This window comes from Schistocerca gregaria, chromosome 1, assembly GCF_023897955.1.
Source record: "Schistocerca gregaria isolate iqSchGreg1 chromosome 1, iqSchGreg1.2, whole genome shotgun sequence".
NCBI lineage: Eukaryota > Metazoa > Arthropoda > Insecta > Orthoptera > Acrididae > Schistocerca > Schistocerca gregaria.
The window spans coordinates 756,001,647-756,024,360 of record NC_064920.1 but is presented as its reverse complement, the minus strand read 5'-3'; the positions used below and the strand labels follow the sequence as shown (position 1 = coordinate 756,024,360).

Here is a 22,714-nt window from a genome sequence, read left to right as displayed (position 1 = left end):
TTCACTGCAAGGTGGTGGTGGTGGTGGAGGAGGAAAAACTGCACTACATAGGTATCCCAAGAACTACTATAGAAGAAAAGGAGCAGAAATCAAAAACAACACTCCAGACACACACTCAGAATACCCAAATAACTTATATTTTTAAATTTTCGCATTTCCTAAAACAATTTACTTGCAATAAGACATTTGTAGTGTCAGTAGGAAGTTAGGTACACCTGAACTCTAATATTGCTTAAGAAAAACCAAAAAACAATTTGTTCTAGATGTAAGTTCATTCAGAGTAAAAGCTTTTTCTGCTTTTAAAAAGCTGCACCTTCAACATATTTTCTATACTTAGTTTCGAGCTTTGCTTAATAAGAAATAAATTATATCTTTGCTTAGTGGCTGCTCTTTGTTCTGTAAACATTAAAATCAAGTGCAAAGCACAAGTGTGAAGTCCAAACTGACATGAAGAATATATGACCCAGTCACATTAATGTGATCACAAGCTATGTTAGAAGTCAATGTACAATAACCACTCTGAGATGGCAAGTACTAGCGGTGGAGGGTACATAAAGTGTCTCATGGGGACACGGAAAACAATGTATTTGTCACAATGCGTAAATGGAGCTATTTATATTACGTTCAAATTGGCATGATCATTGATTTTTGTGAACTGTTTGCGTGCCAACATGGTTAAAATATACTGTGTATGGAAAAATGCCACCATCAAAATCTGTGCCAAGGCAATTGTGGTGAACCTTGGGCCATAGTTAACAGGGATGAACGACTGCTGTGGAGATTTGTACAATGAATAGGAAAGCAGCTGTTGAGCACCCTGATGAACCAAGGAGGCTACCAACAATATCTCCTGAATGACCATTCAACTGAACGTTGTTGCAGATGGGTCTCTTTAGCAGATGCCTTGTTCATGCGCCCATGCTAACTGCTGCTGATCAGTGACAAGACGCTGGAATTTGCACACCATTGCTGCACCTGGAAGTCCAAAGGGTGGCGAAAGGTGGCCTTTTCAAGCGACTCATGTTTAATGTCCCAACAGGCAGACTGCAATTGGCGTGTAGGGCTTGAAACATATGAAAGCTAACACCCTGAACACGTTATGTTTTGGGGGACGTTTGGGTGGCATTCCCTGGATGATCTCGTCATTTTGGAAGAAACAATGGACCAACAAGTAAGCATCTATCCTTAGGGACCATGTCCACCCTTACATGCAATTTGTTTTTCCTCAGTGTGATGGCATCTAAAAGCAGGACTATGCAACATGCCTTACAGCTCACAGTGAATGTGCATGGTTCGAAGAGCAGCAGGTTGAGTTTACAGTACTCCCCTGGCTGCTAAACTTCTGGATTTAAACCCAACTGAGAATCTGTGAGATGAACTCCATCAGGCTGATCGCGCCATGGATTTTCAACCGAGAAACTTAAGGCAGCTGGTCACAGCACTGGAGTCGGCAAGGCTCCAAACCCCTGTTGGTACCTTCTAGAACATCATTGACACCCTTCCTGCACTTCTTGCAGTGGTACATACTGCAATAGATCGTTATTCTGGCTTTTAACAAATAGACACATTAATGTTACTGGACAGCGTGAATTTTAAAATTTTCCCTGCAAGCTGAATGTTCGAACAAATTTCGTGTTTGCAGCTGGTTGTTGTCTAATTCACTGCACAATATTTCGACTTGGTGCCTATCAGTCATGTTGAGATGAGTCATCAAAGTGTTTGATGGCTAATCTGTAGATGGCTGGCAGTTGTCCAGTTGAAATATTGTGCAATGAATTGAATAACAACCGGCTGCAAGCCTGAAATTTGACTGGACAGTGTGTTTTACATGCCAATGAGAATTGTTTAGAATGTGTATGCTGTTTACACAACAAAAACTTGTACATCGTCCTGGAACAGCGTAGGGATTTGCGTACAGTTGTTTCATCTTATATCAGAGTAACTGCAGCAATGTTAACATTTTTTGCTATCAAAACAACCCAGAAGTGGCACTAAATATTCAAACAATCTTGCGCAGTGTGATAGAGCTGACAACGTGTTGCTGATGCAGGGTGTCTACGCGGACAAGAAAAAAAATTCCCTTATTTTTCCCGGATTTCATGGTTAAAAACACAATTTTTCCTGGATGAAATTACATATAAAGCGGGCGAAAATACATCAGTGTTAAGTAACAGTATACTTTCCCTCGGAGTTGTAAAACCTATCAGTCCTTTGAATCGTAAAGGTCTTATGCCAGCGGAGGACGTCCCAGCACTTTAGTAAATGAAATCCAGGAAAAACAATGCATTTGGAAAGTTGTTTGATGCGAGACAATATGCACAGAGTTTATTTTCGAATTGTGAAAGTATATACACAAATTCCACAATTTACAGCACGGTAGCTTCTGAAATTCTAAAATAAAGATTGCGTTGAGCGATGCACTTTTTGTCAGCCAGTCATAGCTCATGTCACGTGATCTCGCTAGCGAATGAAGGCAGTTATTCAGAGCATGAGGCCTACGAGAAAGACAGGCCGTGGCGCGTACGTTACGAAGGTAGGCCGAGCTCGCCCAACTCAGCAAAGTGCGTTTCTGCACCGGTTAACGCATAAGTAGAAGTGTGTGTACAAACGAGAATTGCATCGTCTATTGGCATCCACAGTTATTAGTCCTACAATGATAGGAAGTCCATAGGCCTACTAACAGGCTCTAATTTGGCAATTAAAATCGTTCCAAAATGATTATCAGTTGCGTAGGAAAGTCCAAGTGTTCTGGCCTGAAGAGATTTGTGACATTGCTCTGTAACACATTATGCACATTTTTTTTTAAGGTCAATTACACTTTATGCCATCGATTGCGTAATTTTTTATCTATGAAAGAACAACATTAAATATGAAAACTAACTTGAAGCTTGGTCTTTTTTTAGAATGTGTTACACGTTAAGTCATATCAAATACAAATGTGCCGGTAAAATTTTTAACAGTGGCATAAATGACTTATCTTCTGGGCCCGACATTTTTCAAATGGCTGATCCTCAAAATGTTATAACACCCCGTGGTTTAAGAAATTCACTGCACATTCTCACACCTAACATAAATCATCTTGCGTGGAAATTTACTTTGAAAGTAATGCATCTCAAGCCACTATTCTTAATATTTTCTGGTGATCTGTTAGAAATGCAAACAATTGTGATGTCACACGCATCGAATGCACGTTAGTTGTTACGGACGTACTGCATAATCTTCGACCTAAAGCTTTTGACACTTTTCAGTGTCGGCTCTCAGGTCTGTGCATTGTGTAAATTACCCATTTTCTAGGCAACTAAACATTTATTTTGGTGTTATTCTCTGATCTGTGTTTCATTGCTGCAGTATTATTCAGCAGCAGTGGACTAAAGTTCTTTGTCAGCGTATCAGATCTTACACGTCAAACCTACAAAACTTTAACTAAATCCAAAAACAATGAAAAATCCCGGAATTCTAAAAAATTCCCAGGTTTTTCCCAGATTTGTCCCAGATGGAAAAATTCCTCGGTTTTTCCCAGATCTCCCGGCCTGTATACACCCTGTGATGAAAATATTCATGTAACTGGAAATGTTAGCCATCTGAATATGGGCATGAATGCCTGAAACTGGTTATGGCTCTAAAATAAAAGCATTTTTGAAAGTATAGGTGGCTGGTAGCTTTATTCATCAATAAAGAAGAAAGTCTTGTTTTCTGTCAAACTGGATACATAACTGTCACTTGTTGCTCTCAGATAGAGATCATGCTACATCATGTTGAATGGATACACCGTAACTGTATAAACAGTATTCCTTAATATCCACACATTATAACTTAAGATGCCTGCAGCACCATCAAAGTTCCCCGATTTCAGCACAAGATCAAGTGCAACAGAGAAGTAGTCTGAACTTATTTAATCTGCATGCTTTTATCTAAAAATTGAATCAAGAAACAGCAGTTAAAAATTAGAAGACATCAATATTCTTCATTGGTATAAACTTATACATTCGTAAGTACTAATGGGAACACTGTAATTTCAACGGCCTGCTCTGAAACATTTAGCAAAATTTTCACCGACTTGTATGAAACTGTAAAAAAAATTAAGGGGAAAATAATGAAAATGGAATGGATAGGGTGGCAACTCTTACACAATGACAAAGAATGAAATTCTTGTAACACCTTTTAAGGAAAAGCACTCACAAAACCCACAATAATTCTGAAATTATATGTATCATGCACTTTTATGTAAATATGAGAAAAAAATTAATTTAAAAGCAATATATTTTCAAATAGTTTACAGAACAATCTTATCCCCTTCAAAATACTCTCGATTACAACTAATACATTTGTCCCACTGGTGCTTCCATTGCTCGATGCATTTTTTGTAGTTATCTTTAGAAATAGCTAAATAGCTGACAGCTCCTCCCTCATTCTTTTCATGATCTTTTCAGTGTTGACAAATCAGTGTCCTTACATATCCTTTTCATGCATGGAAATAAGAAGTCGCACGGAGCCAGGTCACATGTGCAAAGTGTGTGAGGCAGCAGAAAAGCGTCACTTAACAAAAACACACTGGAGTGTGCGTGTTTTTGGACGGTGTGACAATGACGCCAACCATTGGCTCCCTATTGCTTTGTTTCTGGGTTGTGACCATAACACTATGACTCACCACCAGAAATGACCTTTGACAGAAAATCTGGATCAGTTTCAAGCTGTTGTTTCAAAGTGTAACATGTCTCAACTCGATATTCCATTCGACTGTCAGTCACAACCCAAAAAACACACTTCACACCAACCGTTTTCATTCCCAAATATTCCATTAAAATTTTCTGAACCAAGCTCCAAGATAACCCACTAATCTCTGATAATTGATCAATTATCTGCAGTGTGTGTGAGCACAAGCATTTGATATTTTCAATATTTTCGTCGATTCAGGCAGTTAATGGACGTTCAGAGTGAGGTTCGTCATCAATCAACGTGTTGCCACATTTTAAATCAAGCAAACCACTTGTAGACTTGAGTTTTTCCCATAGTGTCATCTTGGTAAGTTGTTTTCAACATTAAAGCAGCAACACGTTTACAGAGTAGAAAACAATCATGGCTGTACATTATTCACTTAAACTTGCCATCATAAAAAAACAAAACAGAAACACAACTGCACTAGCAAAAACAATCACTGCCGATGAACAAAACAAGCCAGGTCGATAACACAAGTGGTACTGAACTGGTAATGAGTTGCACTATACACGCCTAGCAGCAAAAATGCATACTACACATGCTCCGCCTACGGCAATGTTATTCCCGTTGGTGCCCCTCATAGCTAAAGTGCTGATTTCTCAAATAACATTCTCTAAATTGATGAACTGTACATTTTCCATCAGGCTGCAAAAATGTTTACATCAATTGTTTGAACTACCCTTGGTTTACAGAAAATACCATTAAAATTTTAATTTTTTAAGAGAAGGACGTCATGTGGGACACCCTACAGACTTTGTTCCAATGTAAATTGGAATGTTTTCCAGGGTAATGGCATGTAGGGCTTTGTAATTTAAATGTTATTTTTACTTCAAAGAGCTCAGGGAAGTGAAAACTGAACATACTTAATGTAAACTTCTGAACCTATTAGAATACTTCTGGCTCCAAGTTTCCAGTTCATGAAATTAAAATATCTATAACCAGCTTGGTCCAGTACTACAAACGAGTCACCACATTCAGCACTAAACACAAGCACCATCTTCAAAGAGTTAACATTACGACAAAATGAACCATTCATTCCGAAGAACAGAACCATCATCATCATTGTCAGAATCACTTGAAAACACTGCCACCTCACACTTCTTTACATGTCTGTGAATCAAAGGTCAGAAATACAAACAATCTTTCAGTATTCTGTAGTTAACTGAGATTTCTAATGTTACTATTGTTTATGTTATTAAACTCTTATCACTGAATACACACTTTTGTCTGATTAAAACCTACAGTTCTAATATAAATAATGAAGTAAAAATGGTATTTGATATATACGAGCCATTACAGTATTTTATCTCTGCTGCCAGTGTGACCAGAAAATCTTTACCTGAGGAGGGACGTTTTCAAGGAACTTCGTGCTAGAGCTGCTAGATCCTGATCCTGGGGCACCACCAGTTGCTGCAACACTTGCAAAATTCATAATGGTTTTTGTTGCTTCACTGTCTCTTCCCCACATTGACTGCTGAGCCACCTGTAAATTTTAAGTTTTTGGATTACTATACATGACAAAATTACAATAAATACTTCATTTTTTTAATTAAATCAGCCATATAACCAAAGAAGCAATCCACAAAAAAAATTACTTCATTATCTTTAATTCACAAATTAATTTGCACATTTACTCATGGAGGACATGCGAAGTTAAAACACTTCGAGGGAAAGGAGGTGGTAAATTTCCGAAGGCTTGGACCGGAAAAAAAATGATAAACAGAAAGTGAACACAGGGAAGTGTGAATGATGACGGTTGCACTACAAGTTACCAAGAAGGCTACTAAACTTTCTCTCTCTCTCTCTCTCTCTCTCTCTCTCTCTCTCTCTCTCTCTCTCTCGCCCACGCAGGGGCGCACGATGAAGGAAACATTATCAACTGTGATGTGCTGAAACATTTAGGTTTCCAACCAGGACACTATTTCCACAATGCACCTAATTGATGAAGAAAGACTAAGAGGTGCAGGAAGAAGAGACAAAAACCAACAACATGCAGCAAAGGGGAAGAAAATATCAGTGAAAATGAAATTAACACTGGACAAACAAAAGGATGCTGATAACCCATCCTATGGGGCAGGAATGTATTAATAAACTTTGGAAGCCATTTCCCGTAACTTTAAAATTTTAATCTTTGAGGAACATTTTCTCAAAAACTGCTAACAGTATAGCAACAAAATTTATACAAAACATTGTTTACTTCTTTTCTTTCATTTTTATAACAAATTGTAAAAAAATATTCTATAAGTGCAAAATTTTCTGTTTAAAAAAATTGTAGGACAAAAACCAATAAATATTTCGAACATGGTATTATAACTTTGTAGATAAATATTCACTGAACATGTAGTCCAAATTTCAGAGCAATATGTTTAATGGTTTTAGAAAAACTGTTCCTTCTATTTGTTAAAGTTAACATGGAGATGGATCGTTCTGGCTCCCCTTAAGAGTTGACTCAGAGGTTAAAGCAATTTACAAATACCATAAAGTGAAATACTTTAAAAACTCTCATTACCTTTCTGCTCAGTCTTGCTTGGACGCTTTTAAGAAACATAAGAAGCCTATAACAAAAGATCTGAGGATAATGTTTGGTCATTTTTCTAAAACTAAAAGCCCTTTCATCAATATAATACTAGGAAAAACCTTGTGTCCAACAAGTTATTGCTAATATATTTGTAATGAACAAAGAAATGGATAGCGATAGTTCACATAAAGAATTCTGTGACTTCTCAAAAACAATAAAAAGAATTAAATGAAACAAAAAGACCTTTCATCTTGAATGCAAAAAATCCAAAAAGCAGCAACTGCAGTCAAAAAGAATTGGAAGTTTAATTTCAAAAACAAATTTGTACTAAACCAGGTGACAGTTACAATAATTGACCAACCGTATAAGATTATTTGATAGAAAAGCTAAAAACTTAGCCCCATATTTCAAACAACGAGGATAAAATTAAGATCCTCAGTTTCCAGCCAAATTCTTGGCGTCGAGCAAAAATTAGAGTGAATTTAATGTGTCAGGATGTTTGGTTAAATTAACAAGGCATTTAGTAAACTAGCAGAGAGTATTACCTGCATAAGAAATGACAAATTCATTTAATCTGATACATGAAAAAACAATCAAAAAGGTTATTAGGTTTTATGAAAATGACAGTAACAGCTGTTTGATGTATGGCAAAAAAAGATTGTGTTACTCTGTAAGCAAATGGTACTAAGTTCCTAATGCAAAAAAGTTTAATACTGTGGTGATTAACATGAACTATTCAATGAATTCAAAAAAGAAAATCCTGACATTACAACTGGAGGACTGAAATTTTACAAGTTAAGATGGAAATGCTTTATTATTGTAGGGGCATGTGGTGCCCATAATGTTTGTGTTTTATCACCAGAACCAAAGTTGTTGGTATACTCTGTTGATTATAAGAATAAACCTTATGGAAACAAACACATACACGACTGATCAGAAGCCATAGCACACTTACCCTGGTGGTGTTACATTCTTGGAAGTAAGTCCTAATTGCATATTTGATAACTTACGACTTAGTTACATTAAATAAAACTTTAAGATACACTAATGAATTAGCAGTCCTCAACAGTTTTCTTAATCACACTTTAGAAGGGAGAACCGATAGAGGTACTCAGGGTACCCTCCGCCACACACCGTCAGGTGGCTTGTGGAGTATGGATGTAGATGTAGATGTAGATGTAGATGTAGATGTAGCTGTGTAGTTTGTATTGCAAAAATCGTGTACAGTCACAGTTTTTGTACTGTTGTGTTCCAATTGTTGCACTGTTAATATGCATTATGAAAATGGTTGTAGCTGCTTCATGCTTCCTAGTGAAACACACAGGTGGAATATAGTTATAAAGTGGCAAGCAATAGTTTGTTCTAAACGTTTTTCAGAAATTTATGCACAGTGGATATACAGTGGAATTTGTAATGTAGTAGATTGATTATCTGGGTGCAGGTCTTGCTCTGGCCATCGCCCACAAGTTAAAAATTATACAAGTTGAGTCAGAAGTTACACCAACCGAAGTTCAAAACAATAGTCTGGTACGATGGAGTTCTTACTGGTGGGAATGTTTGTGTTGGTAAAGTGTGACTTTGTAAGAGATGAATATCATGTGATACCCAAGCTATCATTTTTTTAAAATGATGATTTGCAAGAGTTTTGCACCAATTTGTGACTGTGTATGAAACCTGGCTCCATCATTACACACCAAGATTTAAAATGGTTGTCACAACAATGGACAATGGCTTGTGAAAGTGCACCAAAGAAGCCAAAGATCATTTTGTCAGGTCGTAAGGTGACTGCTACTTTCTTGATGATGATGATGATGAAGTGAATGACTTGCACTTTGAATTAGTTCATCACCCACCCTGTTCACCAGACATAGCTCCAAGTTTCTTCTTCCTGTTCCCTGACTTGAAACTGTGGCTTGCTGGAAGGAAATTTTCAGCAAATGAAGTGATAGTTGGAGTCAATGGGTATTTTTCAAAGTCTGACAGAACCTATTTTTCTGATGGGATGAAAAAGCTGGAGGAGCACTGGTCCCAAGTGTACATCCCTCAACTAGACTTGGTCAAGAAATAAGGCGAGTTGCTTTTTTACGTGACTTATCAAAACGGCCCCATACTGTAAATTCCTGAAAAAGACATAAAATTACAGATAAACGTATAGAGTCAGATGATCCACCAATGAGTTAAACGGATATTTAAGGTTAGCTGGATATTACAATCGGTGTTTCCCAAAGTTCACTAAGATTGCACGTTGACTACATAAACTTTTGAAGACCTGAGTGCCATACGAATAGAGAGATCAGCAATGAGCTCCATTAGAACAACTAAGAGAAATATTTGTCCCCACATTGAGCCAACCAGATTTCAGGCAACCATTTAAGTGAGCACGGATGCCAATGGAGCCACAGTGAGAACAGTTATATCACTAGCGACGACAAGCACTGGTTTTTTAATCGCCTATGCTTCACTGTCATTCAACAGGACAAAAAGGAGATATTCTGTAACAAGAGTTAAATGTGTTTAGAGATCATATGGGCTACAAATCAGTTTAGACCGTATGTCTATTGGAAACGTTTTGCCATAGTAACAGGTCACAAGCCAATGACATGGAGTTTGTGTGTCAAAGATCAATCATACTGATTACTGATACTGGGGTTGGGGCTAGAGGTATATTTTTATGGCATTGTGTAAAAACCCAGAAAGCTCCAGGTAAATGCAGGTGCATTAAAGCAATTGTGATCTTTTGATGTAGAGGACATATGTAAAAGTACAAGAAACAGAAGAGTGGTTACGGAAAATGAAGACCAGGAAGAAGAAAATGAAGAAAAAAGGGAACTAAGAAAAAAGCCAAGGAAATGCATGATAATATATTGGGTGGACATCAAGGCAAGCACAGAAATTGAAACTGAATAAAGTGTAGTAAGCAGTGGAGAGGAATGAGAATAATTGTAGAAGACATTATTAGGAAGTGTGACAAGTTTCACAGGAGTAAGTGCAAGAAGAGCAAGACAAAGATGTCTCTAGTAGTTACAGACAGTGACAACAGTAATAAAAAAATATAATGTGGACACAGTATGTCTGTTGAATGCAACAACAGCTGGAAATCTATGATCCTGACATTCCAAGATGACCGGAGTAAATTAACAGCAGCTTCTTCTTCTTCTTCTTCTTCTTCTTCAGTCCAGAGACTGGTTTGTTGCAGCTCTCCATGCTACACTATCCTGTGCAAGCTTCTTCATCCTCCAGTACTTACTGCAACCTACATCCTTCTGAATCTGCCTTGTGTATTCATCTCTTTGTTCTCCCTCTACGATTTCTACCCTCCACACTGAACTCTAATACTAAATTGGTGATCCCTTGATGCCTCAGAACATGTCCTACCAACCGATCCCTTCTTCTGGTCAAGTTGTGCCAAAAACTTATCTTCTCCCCAATCCTATTCAATACTTCCTCATTAGTTATGTGATCTACCCATCTAATCTTCAGCATTCTTCTGTAGCACCACATTTCGAAAGCTTCTATTCTCTTCTTGTCCAAACTATTTATCGTACATGTTTCACTTCCATACATGGCTGCACTCCATGCAAATACTTTCAGAAATGACTCCCTGACACTTAAAGCTATACTAGATGTTAACAAATTTCTCTTTTTCATGGACGCTTTTCTTGCCATTGCCAGTCTACATTTTATATCCTCTCTGCTTCGACCATCATCAGTTATTTTGCTCCCCAAATAGCAGAACTCCTTTACTACTTTAAGTGTCTCATTTCCTAATCTAATTCCCTCAGCATCACCCGAGTCAACTCTACTACATTCCATTATCTTTGTTTGCTTTTGTTGATGTTTATCTTAGATTAGATTAGATTAATACTTGTTCCATAGATCATGAATAAGACACTTCGTAATGATGTGGAACGTGTCAGGTTAATAAAAGATGTCTGTACAAGAAATTACATTACACAAAATATTGCATGACACTAATGATTAAGTTTTTTTCTTTCTTTTTTTTTACTTAGTTTGTATCTAAAAATTCAGCCAATGAGTAGAAGGAGTTGTCATCTAGAAATTCTTTTAATTTATTTTTAAATGTTAGTTGGCTATCTGTCAGGCTTTTGATGCTGTTTGGTAGGTGCCCAAAGACTTTTGTGGCAGCATAATTTACCCCTTTCTGTGCCAAAGTCAGATTTAACCCTGCATAGTGAAGATCATCCTTTCTCCTGGTGTTATAGGTATGCACACTGCTATTACTTTTGAATTGGGTTGGATTATTATCAACAAATTTCATAAGGGAATATATATACTGTGAGGTTACTGTGAGGATCCCTAGATCCTTAAATAGATGTCTGCAGGATGACCGTGGGTGGGCTCCAGCAATTATTCTGATTACACGTTTTTGTGCAATGAATACTTTTCTACTCAACGATGAATTACCCCAGAATATGATGCCATACGAAAGCAGTGAATGAAAGTAGGCATAGTAAGCTAATTTACTGAGATTTTTATCACCAAAATTATATCCTCCTTTCAAAACACTGTCCATTCTGTTCAACTGCTCTTCCAGGTCCTTTGCTGCCTGACAATATTACAATGTCATCGGCAAACCTCAAAGTTTTTATTTCTTCTCCATGGATTTTACTGAATTTTTCCTTTTGTTTCCTTTACTGCTTGCTCAATATACAGGCTGAGTAACATCAGGGATAGGCTACAACCCTGTCTCACTCCCATCCCAACCACTGCTTCCCTTTCATGTCCCTTGACTCTTATAACTGCCATCTGCTTTCTGTAGAAGTTGTACATAGCCTTTTGCCCCCTGTAACCTTCAGAATTTGAAATAGTATTCCAAGACAACATTGTCAAAAGCTTTCCATAAGTCTACAAACACTAGGAACGTAGGTTTGCCTTACCTTAACTTATTTTCTAAGATACGTCATAGGGTCAGTATTGCCTCACGTGTTCCAACATTTCTACGGAATCCAAACTGATCTTCCCAGAGGTCGGATTCAACCAGTTTTTCCATTCATCTGTATTTTGCAGCTGTGACTTATTAAACTGATAGCTTGGTAATTTTCACATCTGTCAATACCTGCTTTCTTTGGAATTGGAATTATTATATTTTTCTTAAAGTCTGAGGGCATTTCGCCTGTCTCATACATCATGCTCACCAGATGGTAGAGTTTTGTCAGGGCTGGCTCTCCCAAGGCAATCGGTAGTTCTAATGGAATGTTGTCTCCTCCTGGGGCCTTGTTTCAACTTGGTCTTGTTACAACTTAGGTCTTTCAGTGCTCTGTCAAGCTCTTCACACAGTACCGCATCTCCCCTTTCATCTTCATCTACATCCTCTTCCACTTCCATAATATTGTCAAGTACATCGCCCTTGTATAGATCCTCTATATACTCCTTCCACTTTTCTGCTTTCCCTTCTTTGCTTAGAACTGGGTTTCCATCTGAGCTCTTGATATTCATACAAGTGGTCCTCTTTTCTCCAAAGGTATCTAATTTTCCTGTAAGCAGTATCTATCTTACACCTAGTGATATATGCCTCTACATCCGTACATTTGTCCTCTAGCCATTCCTGATTGGCCATTTTGCACTTCCTGTCGATCTCATTTTTGAGACATTTTTATTTCTTTTTGCCTTCATTTACTGCATTTTTGTATTTTCCATTATCACCAATCAAATTCAATATATCTTCTGTTACCCAAAGCTTTCCACAAGTCATCCTGTTTACCTGCTTGATCCTCTGCTGCCTTCACTATTTCATCTCTCAAAGCTACCCATTCTTCTTCTACTGATTTCTTTCCCCCGTCTTGTCAATCGTTCCCTAATGCTCTCTTTGAGACTCTCCCTATCCTTTGGTTCTTTCTGTTTATACAGGTCCCATCTCCTTAAATTACCAGTAATTAACAGCAGCAGCACCAATCTAAAAGCAGGACACCAGACAGTGGCAGAGAAATTTTTGGAACAGAATTACGGCAGTACTGTTGACCCACAAGAGATTAAATTGTTTTAAGCAAAGTATTCAAGGGGGTATGTGAATTATGAAGGATCCTGAAGATCCACACCACAGCATTTCACCTGTAGACAGATGGGGCTCTCTAGAGAACATACAGGACACTGGTGAAATATTTACAGGGTTATTACAAATGATTGAAGCCATTTCACAGCTCTACAATAACTTTATTATTTGAGATATTTTCACACTGCTTTGCACACACAAACAGAAACTCAAAAAGTCTTTTTAGGCATTCACAAATGTTCGATATGTGCCCCTTTAGCAATTCGGCAGACATCGAGCCGATAATCAAGTTCCTCCCACACTCGGCGCAGCACGTCCCCATCAATGAGTTCGAAAGCATCGTTTATGCGAGCTCGCAGTTCTGGCACATTTCTTGGTAGAGGAGGTTTAAACACTGAATCTTTCACATAACCCCACAGAAAGAAATCGCATGGGGTTAAGTCGGGAGAGCGTGGAGGCCATGACATGAATTGCTGATCATGATCTCCACCACGACCGATTCATCAGTTTTCCAATCTCCTGTTTAAGAAATGCTGAACATCATGATGGAAGTGCGGTGGAGCACCATCCTGTTGAAAGATGAAGTCGGCACTGTCGGTCTCCAGTTGCGTCATGAGCCAATTTTCCAGCATGTCCAGATACACGTGTCCTGTAACGTATTTTTGCAGAAGAAAAAGGGGCCGTAAACTTTAAACTGTGAGATTGCACAAAACACATTAACTTTTGGTGAATTGCGAATTTGCTGCACGAATGCGTGAGGATTCTCTACTGTCCAGATTCGCACATTGTGTCTGTTCACTTCACCATTAAGAAAAAAATGTTGCTTCATCACTGAAAACAAGTTTTGCACTGAACGCATCCTCTTCCATGAGCTGTTGCAACTGCGCCGAAAATTCAAAGCGTTTGACTTTGTAATCGGGCGTCAGGGCTTGTAACAATTGTAAACGGTAAGGCTTCTGGTTTAGCCTTTTCCGTAAGATTTTCCAAACCGTCAGCTGTGCTACGTGTAGCTCCCTGCTTGCTTTATTCGTCGACTTCCGCGGGCTACGTGTGAAACTTTCCCCGCATGCGTTCAACTGCTTCTTCGCTCACTGCAGGCCGACCTGTTGATTTCCCCTTACAGAGGCATCCAGAAGCTTTAAACTGCACATACCATCGCCAAATGCAGTTAGCAGTTGATGGATCTTTGTTGAACTTTGTCGTTGCACTGTTATGACTGACTGATGTGAGTACATTTCAAGCACGACATAAGCTTTCTCGGCTCCTGTCGCCATTTTGTCTCACTGCGCTCTCAAGCGCTCTGGCGGCAGAAACCTGAAGTGTGGCTTCAGCCGAACAAAACTTTACGAGTTTTTCTACGTATCTGCAGTATGTCGTGACCATATGTCAATGAATGGAGCTACAGTGAATTTATGAAATTGCTTCAATCATTTGTAATAGCCCTGTACATATTATAAAAGAGGGCCATAGTAACTAATCAGTAGGTACATACAGTATTTTAGTATTTAATTCAACACCACATGGAGTGCACACCATTTGAACTAATGTTTGGAAGAAAAGTGAACATACTGGTTATCCTACAGGAGGAAGAGGAGGAGGAGGAGGAGGACAGGACTGTTAGGCATACGATGATGATCATGTGCATCAGTTGTAAATTAGAATACGAGAAACGCACTGGATAGCATGAGAGAAGATAAAAGTAGTGAAGGAAATTGATATGACACTATGTCAAGATAGAGAATCCAAGAATATTTAGAAAACGAGATAAATTTCTTTTGTATGTTGGGACTGTAAGCAGAGGTAATTGTAAGAAATTAGACGCAAAATTTTGAGGACCCTATGAAGCAATTACAGTAGACCTGCCCAATATGACACTTAAAATATGCCTACAAATAAGCAGTACAAGCAAACTGACTGAAGTCTTTATTAACGGCAAGAAAAGTCAGGAGAAGGCAGCAGAATGAAGTTACTTTTTTTAAAAAAAACTTACCTCATAGGCATTGGTCCTGCTATGAGGAGGATTGAATCACATGAAGGTGCAGTGGAGATCCGAAAGATAGAAGACTCACCTGGAATTAACTACAGTCATCAGGGCAAGATAGAGAAACGAAGAATACTGCGAAGAAATTTATGTGTGAACCTGGGAATGCTTGACAAGAAACTCTACAGACAATTTGAGTAGGAAACAAGGCCATCCAACATTGCAGAGAAAGATTAAGCAAATTAAATATTTATAGGGCAGAATGTAAACTAAGTAATGATGCTGACAGAAAAAGCCAGATTGTAACAAACTGAACACTCAGTTCAGCAACTAACCACATACTGTTCCAGATCCGGAACAGTATTTTCAAGTTCATGGGCAAAATCAGTAAAATACTATTTGGAACTCTGGGTTGGGTTGTTTGGGGAAGGAGACCAGACAGCGAGGTCATCGGTCTCACCAGATTAGAGAAGGATGGGGAAGGAAGTCGGCCGTGCCCTTTCAGAGGAACCATCCCGGCATTCGTCTGGAGTGATTTAGGGAAATCACTTGGAACTCTGGATGAAGCAGATGTTTCATATTGTAAAATTCACAACATCGAAACGGAATGATGACCTGCGAGTTCGCTGAAACTATCAAACAAACAAGTTGCTACAGTCTTAAACATTGGGCTGAATCGCATGGCAGATTATTTCACAACTAATGAAAAAATGCTAAAGAATGATACTAAGGATGACATAGCACTACAGAGAGAGAAAGAGAGAGAGAAAGAGAGAGAGAAAGAGAGAGAGAAAGAGAGAGAGAAAGAGAGAGAGAAAGAGAGAGAGAAAGAGAGAAGAAAAATAAGCCATGATCATCGTCATCAATGAACAAATCATGCAATTAGCCTCACTATTTAAAGAATTAAATAGCTAGTAAGTGCCATTGTGCACGAACAAAAAGGAATCCTAGCACCATGTACCTTGAGTCCTCTATGTAAGACGATCTCAGAAATGTAGAGCTCCCAGTACCTTTATCAAAAACATGTGGATACATCGTTTTAAAAATAGTAGATTTAGATGTCTTTGTGATGGATAAAGTATTAGGATATGTCATTAGCATTCCATAGTAGGTAACAAGGAGTACAATTTATGTACAATGCTACCACTCCATACCAAAACAAGAGATGATACATTTATATACAGCCAGAGAAAGAATATTAACTGCTAGACAAATCTATGGAATTCTACACTCGGTTCCCAATAGACCAATTGAAATGCAAAGAAGTTGTTAAGAGAACACAAGATATATGAAAAGACCTTTGTAATATTATCCATGACCATACAAGGACGAGTATGAAGTCCAATAATTGCAAAGTAGGTGTATTTCAAAGAATTGCGCCCGAAAGTTAATTACCTTAGAGAAAAGTCTGTGGATACACCTTAGATATAACAAATGGTTGTACATAAGCCACTATGAAGAACGTATGACCATTTTTTGTCAGGAACAGGCCTCCTGCAATATTTATTCGCAAAGAATGGATTTTTAATATTCCATACGAACTGCAAATGTTATGGATCACAGGTGTATATCCAGCCGAATACAATAATTCAAACCAGTGCTACTAGAAGGGACATTGTGAGGAAGTATTACAGTGGAAATTGATATTTTTGAAGGTAAACATAAACATACCAGAGACAGTGAATGTGTGTGTGAGTGTGTGCCTGTTTAACTATCTTTTTGTTTCCTCTGAGTCTTACGATTGTATAAAATCTTCTCAGTTTTCAAGCTGCGTCAATTGCAATAAAATTCTCAAGCTTTCGAAGGTTAGCTCCACCATCGTAGTCAGGAGTGAAACGACTGACTGACGATGCTAGTACTATTTCCTGCTTACATACTTACAATTATGGCCACTGGCTCCAATCAGAGTGGACTGAATCGACGCATGCGCAGAAGGTGATTTGGACACCTCACAGCAGCTCTGGCCCTCTGCAGGACTGAGTGAGAGTATCAGGTGGTGTGGGGGGTTGGAGCCATGTTTGAAACTGCTGCTCCCGCATCCCTACAAGTGTTAAGCATCTGTTGTTGCCTCCTTTTGACATCCAAAGATGTACCATGCCCTACTCAGTGCGTAGCCCTCGTCTGTTGAAATTGTTGCTGTTCATTCTAATCTCAGCCACCTCTTTTATAACGGAGTCCCAGTATGTTGATGCATGAACATACTGTGCGAACTGTCCGACCTATAGAGATACTGCCGCACTCACAAGGTACACCATACTGCTATGTCTTCTTTCACAGGGCGCAACATATCTCTTACCTTGGGGTCTGGTCAGAACAGTGGTCTCAATCCATGTCTCTGCAAAACACGTCTTAGTTTGGTGCTTGTTGCCCCACAGTATGGCAGGAGAGCTGCCGGGTTTTATGTTAGGATGGACACCATTCGTGTGATCCATGAACTGCTCCAGTGTATTTTCACTATGAGGTCGTATCAGGAAGGTGTCATTGATGTACCTAAGGAAGCAAGACAGTTGCAACACTGCAGAGTTCAGAGCCTGCTCCTCAAACTGCTCCATGAAGAATTCCCTTATAAAAAGAGGTGCCTGAGATTAGAACAAACAGCAACAATTTCAACAGAGACCAGGGATACACACTGAGTAGGGTGTGTGGCAGGCTTTGGATGTCAAAGGAAGTAATGGTGGATGCTCAATACTTGTAGGGAGGCGGGAGTGGCAGTTTCAAACGTGGTGCCGTCCCGTTGCACCACTTGACGTCACTTGGTCCTGCAGCAGGCCAGAGCTGCTATGAGCTGCCCAACTCTGTTTCCACTCACGGGTCGCTTCAGCCCTCTTTGATTGGAACCAGTGGCCGTAATGATAGGTATTTAAGCAGGAAATAGTGCCAGCCCAGCCATTCAGTAGTTTTACTCCTGACGACAAAGGCAGAGCTTGCCATCGAAAGCTCAACAATTTTAATGGAATTGACTCAGCTTGAAAACTGAGAAGATTTTATCTTTTTGTTGTCCCTATTTGTGACTCAGCACCTCAGCTGTATGGTGAGTAGCAATCTATCCTTTTTCTTAATATTGTCATTACTCCATCATGGAGTTTCCAGCGTTAAACTCTAAAGTCTGCAATTTGTAAGTTGGTTGTTACACTTGGCAGGAAGTTTATGCAGTACAATTCACTGCAAAAAAAGACCACTCTTAAATACTAAGTAGTCTATTGTCAAAAATGACAAGTTATGAATGTGTGCACTATGTTTTGACTTATTTGAATGTGTGCAACATTTGAAGTACTGCATGTTAAAGAGTTAAAAACAAGTGGAGTCATGTGTGGTAAGTGTTGGAATCCACATTTTAACATATTTGAGATGCTGAGATAGGGAAGTTATATCAATTGACATGAAATGGTCATTAAGAAACACAAAAGTATATACAGTATACAGGGCAGATACTTTTATTACTGTACTTTAATTAAACATTCTTACCTTTGTGAAGTTGTCATTGAACAAAGAGTATTCAAGTGGAGCAGCATTTGGGGCTGCAACAGAAACCTGCTGTGTTTCTGGAGATGGCGGCTGAGCTTGTTGGTGCTGTGCTTGTGTCAACTGCTGTTGCACAATCTGGTGTTGTTGCTGCTGGTGGTGTTGGTGTTGTGCCTGCTGCTGTTGCTGGTTGTGGTGGTGGTGGTGATGGTGATGCTGTTGCGGCTGCTGCTGAGATGACTGTTGTTGCAATGATTGTTGTTGCTGCTGCTGCTGCTGCTGTTGCTGTTGTACATGGTGATGCTGCTGTTGCTGGTGGTGGTGTTGCTGTTGGTGGTGATGGTGCTGCTGCTGATGTTGCTGCTGCTGTTGGTGCTGTTGTTGCTGTTGCTGATGTTGCTGCTGCTGCTGCTGCTGCTGTTGTTGTTGCTGCTGCTGCTGCTGCTGCTGCTGTTGGTGGTGGTGGTGGTGGTGGTGGTGGTGGGGCTGCTGCTGCTGAGGCTGAGAAATTACCTGCTGCTGATGTATCTGTGACTGCTGCGGAGTCGCTGGAGGTGGGGGCGGTGGAGGTGCTAGTGAAGTCTGCTGCTGACCACTCTGTGTCACGTTTTGTTGCTGTTGACACTGTTGTGACATCTGCTGCTGCTGCTGCTGCTGCTGTGGTGGTGACTGTTGTACTGACACTGCTTGCTGTGGCTGTGGTGTACCAACACGTGCAGTAGCTGTTGTTGAGGCCACTGTCACCTGAGGCTGACTAGCAGCAGGTGCCGAAACTGAAGCACTGGTTGCTGGTGTGGTTGCTGATGGAAATGGTGCCTTACCAGGTGTGATCTGAAAACCACCTGGTTGGGGAACTCCAGGTACTTGAGAGCTGGAAGCTGAAGTTGTGGTGTTCGTGTTGGTGGCAGTGGTAGTGGTAGTGGTACTAGTGCTGGTAGTTGTGGTGGCAGTAGTAGTGGCAGTAGTAGTAGTCATCGTCGTCGATGTTGCTGTTGTTGACTGCTGAGTGGAAGGCCTATGATGTTTTGGAGAAGCAGCTTGCTGCTGCTGCTGCTGTTGGTGGTGATGGTGGTGCTGTTGCTGCTGCAGCAATATAGAAGTTTGGCTTGCTGCCGGTAATGAAGTAGGCTGAGATACCACCCGAGATAACTTTGTTGAACTTGGAAGGCCTCCAGGAACCTGCAGTGGTGGTGCCTCTGTTAGTTTTGCTGCAAATGTCGGTGGTGTACTGCTACTAGCTGCTTTTGATGTGCGGCCCGATGTCATGATGGCTGAGGTATATGACATTGTAGTTTTTGTATTTGAAGCCGCAGCCATCTGAGCTGCAGCAGCAGCTGCAGCCGCAGCTGCACGTTTCTCTGCTGCAAAAAGATTTAAAAATTACATTTAATCGGATCTAACATTCACTACTTTTGAAATATTTGACTACAGTATAAAGAAGATAAAAGCAAACAGAAACGGACATTACGCAACAGTCTGATAACCATTCAGAAATTTCCTTTCAATATTAATTTCCAACCCAGCCTCTCCTAGCCCGACCCGCAATCCATATCATACAAATAAAGTCAGTTTCCTTCTCTCACGATTGAAAAATAAAGGAAGAGTGAATCTAAATGAAATGATATTGGGACTATGCTAAGCTACTGATCAATATGGAAATCTAATGCCTATACTGAGGTAAGGGCCTAATAGAGGAGGATATAGGTAGGTGCTGCACCAGATAATTTGATTGCCATACTTGACATATTCTAACTTTAACTGTGTCTACTGTTGGGTTTAATGATAAATGATGATTCAGTCAGACTTGTTTTAAATGTCAGTTTAAAATTTGTTATGTCTCCAACCAACTACCAACTCATCTGTCACAGCCCAAGATCATCAGTTCAAGGACGCAAATAAGGTGCCTTTTTTTTTTTTTTTTTCTTTTTTTAAGCGAGCACATTGAACACTGCATTATGTGAAGTAGTTTAACACTAGGCTCATTTTATTTTCTTAAAATGCAACAAAATGCTAGTCAGTATTTGAATTACACTCATTCTTAAAAAATTTAACTAGTCCAGTTTACATGGTTCCTATCAATGCACCTTGATTGGTGCTTGTATAGAAACAAACATTTTTTTATGTTCACTTTCAAGGAGACCACTATTCTGCTCTCATAACCTGAGAAATTACCTAGCATAGAACCCCAGAAACAAAAAGACAAAAATATGACACATAGGGTAACGCAATACATGCACAAAACTAGGAGACAAAAACACGTACATAAGTGCAAAATGTAAGCCCTTATAAATGATTTCTTTCAGAACAGACACACTGCTGTCTGAATTTAGCATATTCATCATCTATCCATAATTTTATTTTTTAAATTTGTGTTGACAATGCTGTGCTAGGAGTGTCGTGCTTTGGTTCGAGTTTCTTTAAGGGTTGGTGCAATGCAGCTAAGACAAATACACTGCAACTTCAGTTTTACATTTCTAGAATTAATAGCTCCTGCTGTTTACATTGTTTTATTCGTTCCTTCAAATTTTCTATGCTCGCAAAGTCAATTTGCATCTACTTGCATACTTCCATGACTATAAATTTCTCATTATTTACACTTTAAAACAATGTTCAGTGAGAGAAACAAAAAAAGCTGCATAACTGTCATAGAAGGATGCAGGCAAAACATTTGTCTGTCAAGTAATATATAGAAATACACAGAGTTAACTGTCTTATGCCGTAACATTGCCATCGCAACAACAACTATATAGTATGTAGCACTGCTCATAATTATTGAATGGTTTGTGCTAAATTTCAGTGTTAGATCGAACAGGTGGAAACTCAGCAATGCTAAAGTAGTGCTATGAAAGCACCTCACAAAACTAACTCCACTCAGTGACATGAGAGGTAACTGTAGCAGTTGTAGGAATTACAATGCATTTGCCTATCCCAATGGCTTTAAAAATGCTACACACTATTACATGGGCTCAACAAAGGTTTTTCTGATTTATTTTTACATCATTAAATCTCACAGACCGTGTTGCACTGAAGAGAGAATTTTTGATTTTTATAATGGACCCTGTACCTGCTGCAACATGGCGTGGAGCTGTCCCTCTTGTTACTGGAGGAGGAAATGATCCACTTAATTTTGAAGCTGGTGCTGACCGCAAAGAAGTGAACAGTGGTACCGGTGCACCTACAACTGTAAAACAAAAACAACAAAATATCAAATAAGAATGAAAAACTATACACAAGCTATATAGTTGCACTCTATAGGGTCAACAGTGCACAACACCAACTGAAAATATTATTTGCACTGGAACTGCATCGTCACTGGAAAGAAAAATTAGTTTACGCAAAACATATGTTACGATTAGCTGAGCAATCAAAAGTTATTTGGTGCTTCACTTACCTACAGAAAAACTCCTTCAAAATCCATGACAGATTTTCATAACATATGAGCACTGTGTTGCAGTTATTGAGGAGATTTGCTGTGGCAATCTATTCGATTACAGTGTTTTCATTTTATTACTGAAGAAAGTCAACACACGCACACTTCTGTATTTGCCCGAGTATAAGTTGCCTCTGATTATAAGTTGACACCCCCCCCCCCCCCCCCCCCCCGATTTTTTTCCTTCATATTCTGACTAATCAAAATTACAAACCATGTTACTGACAAAGTATCTGCCTGAAAAGTTAACAATATACCTATTCTAAATGTATGTCATTTATTGACTGTCTACATTTTGATAACCTAAGGACAGCAGACCGTTTTAGTTTCTACATGTTTCACTTACTAAACTGCTCATCTGTGGTAGCATTATTTTTAGCCACCACCACCACCACCACCCCCACCACAGCATGGCTATGAAATTTATATATCTTTACTGTCACAAATCTTTGTCTGTTTCTTCTGAATATGCTGTGATTTTTGAGACGTTGGTTAACATGGTACCTGAGAACACAGCTGTTTTTATCTGAATACATATCAGGTTTTGCTTCTATACCAACATGAGAATGTTACAATGTATGTTGCTTTCAAGCATAT

General features: G+C 39.2%; 1 protein-coding gene across 5 annotated transcripts in view; it reads right to left on the bottom strand.

Annotated features, from left to right (window-relative positions):
• The window catches only part of LOC126267792 (ankyrin repeat and KH domain-containing protein 1-like), a 228,577-nt gene that overhangs the window by 13,975 nt on the left and 191,888 nt on the right, over positions 1-22,714 (bottom strand). For all 5 annotated transcript variants that reach the window (XM_049973097.1, XM_049973118.1, XM_049973105.1 and 2 more), the window contains 3 exons: positions 21,752-21,868; positions 18,691-20,048; positions 6,056-6,199 (listed from right to left, as the gene is read on the bottom strand). In XM_049973097.1, the coding sequence (XP_049829054.1) occupies positions 6,056-6,199; positions 18,691-20,048; positions 21,752-21,868 (1,619 nt within the window). The remainder of the gene's footprint in view (positions 1-6,055; positions 6,200-18,690; positions 20,049-21,751; positions 21,869-22,714) is intronic.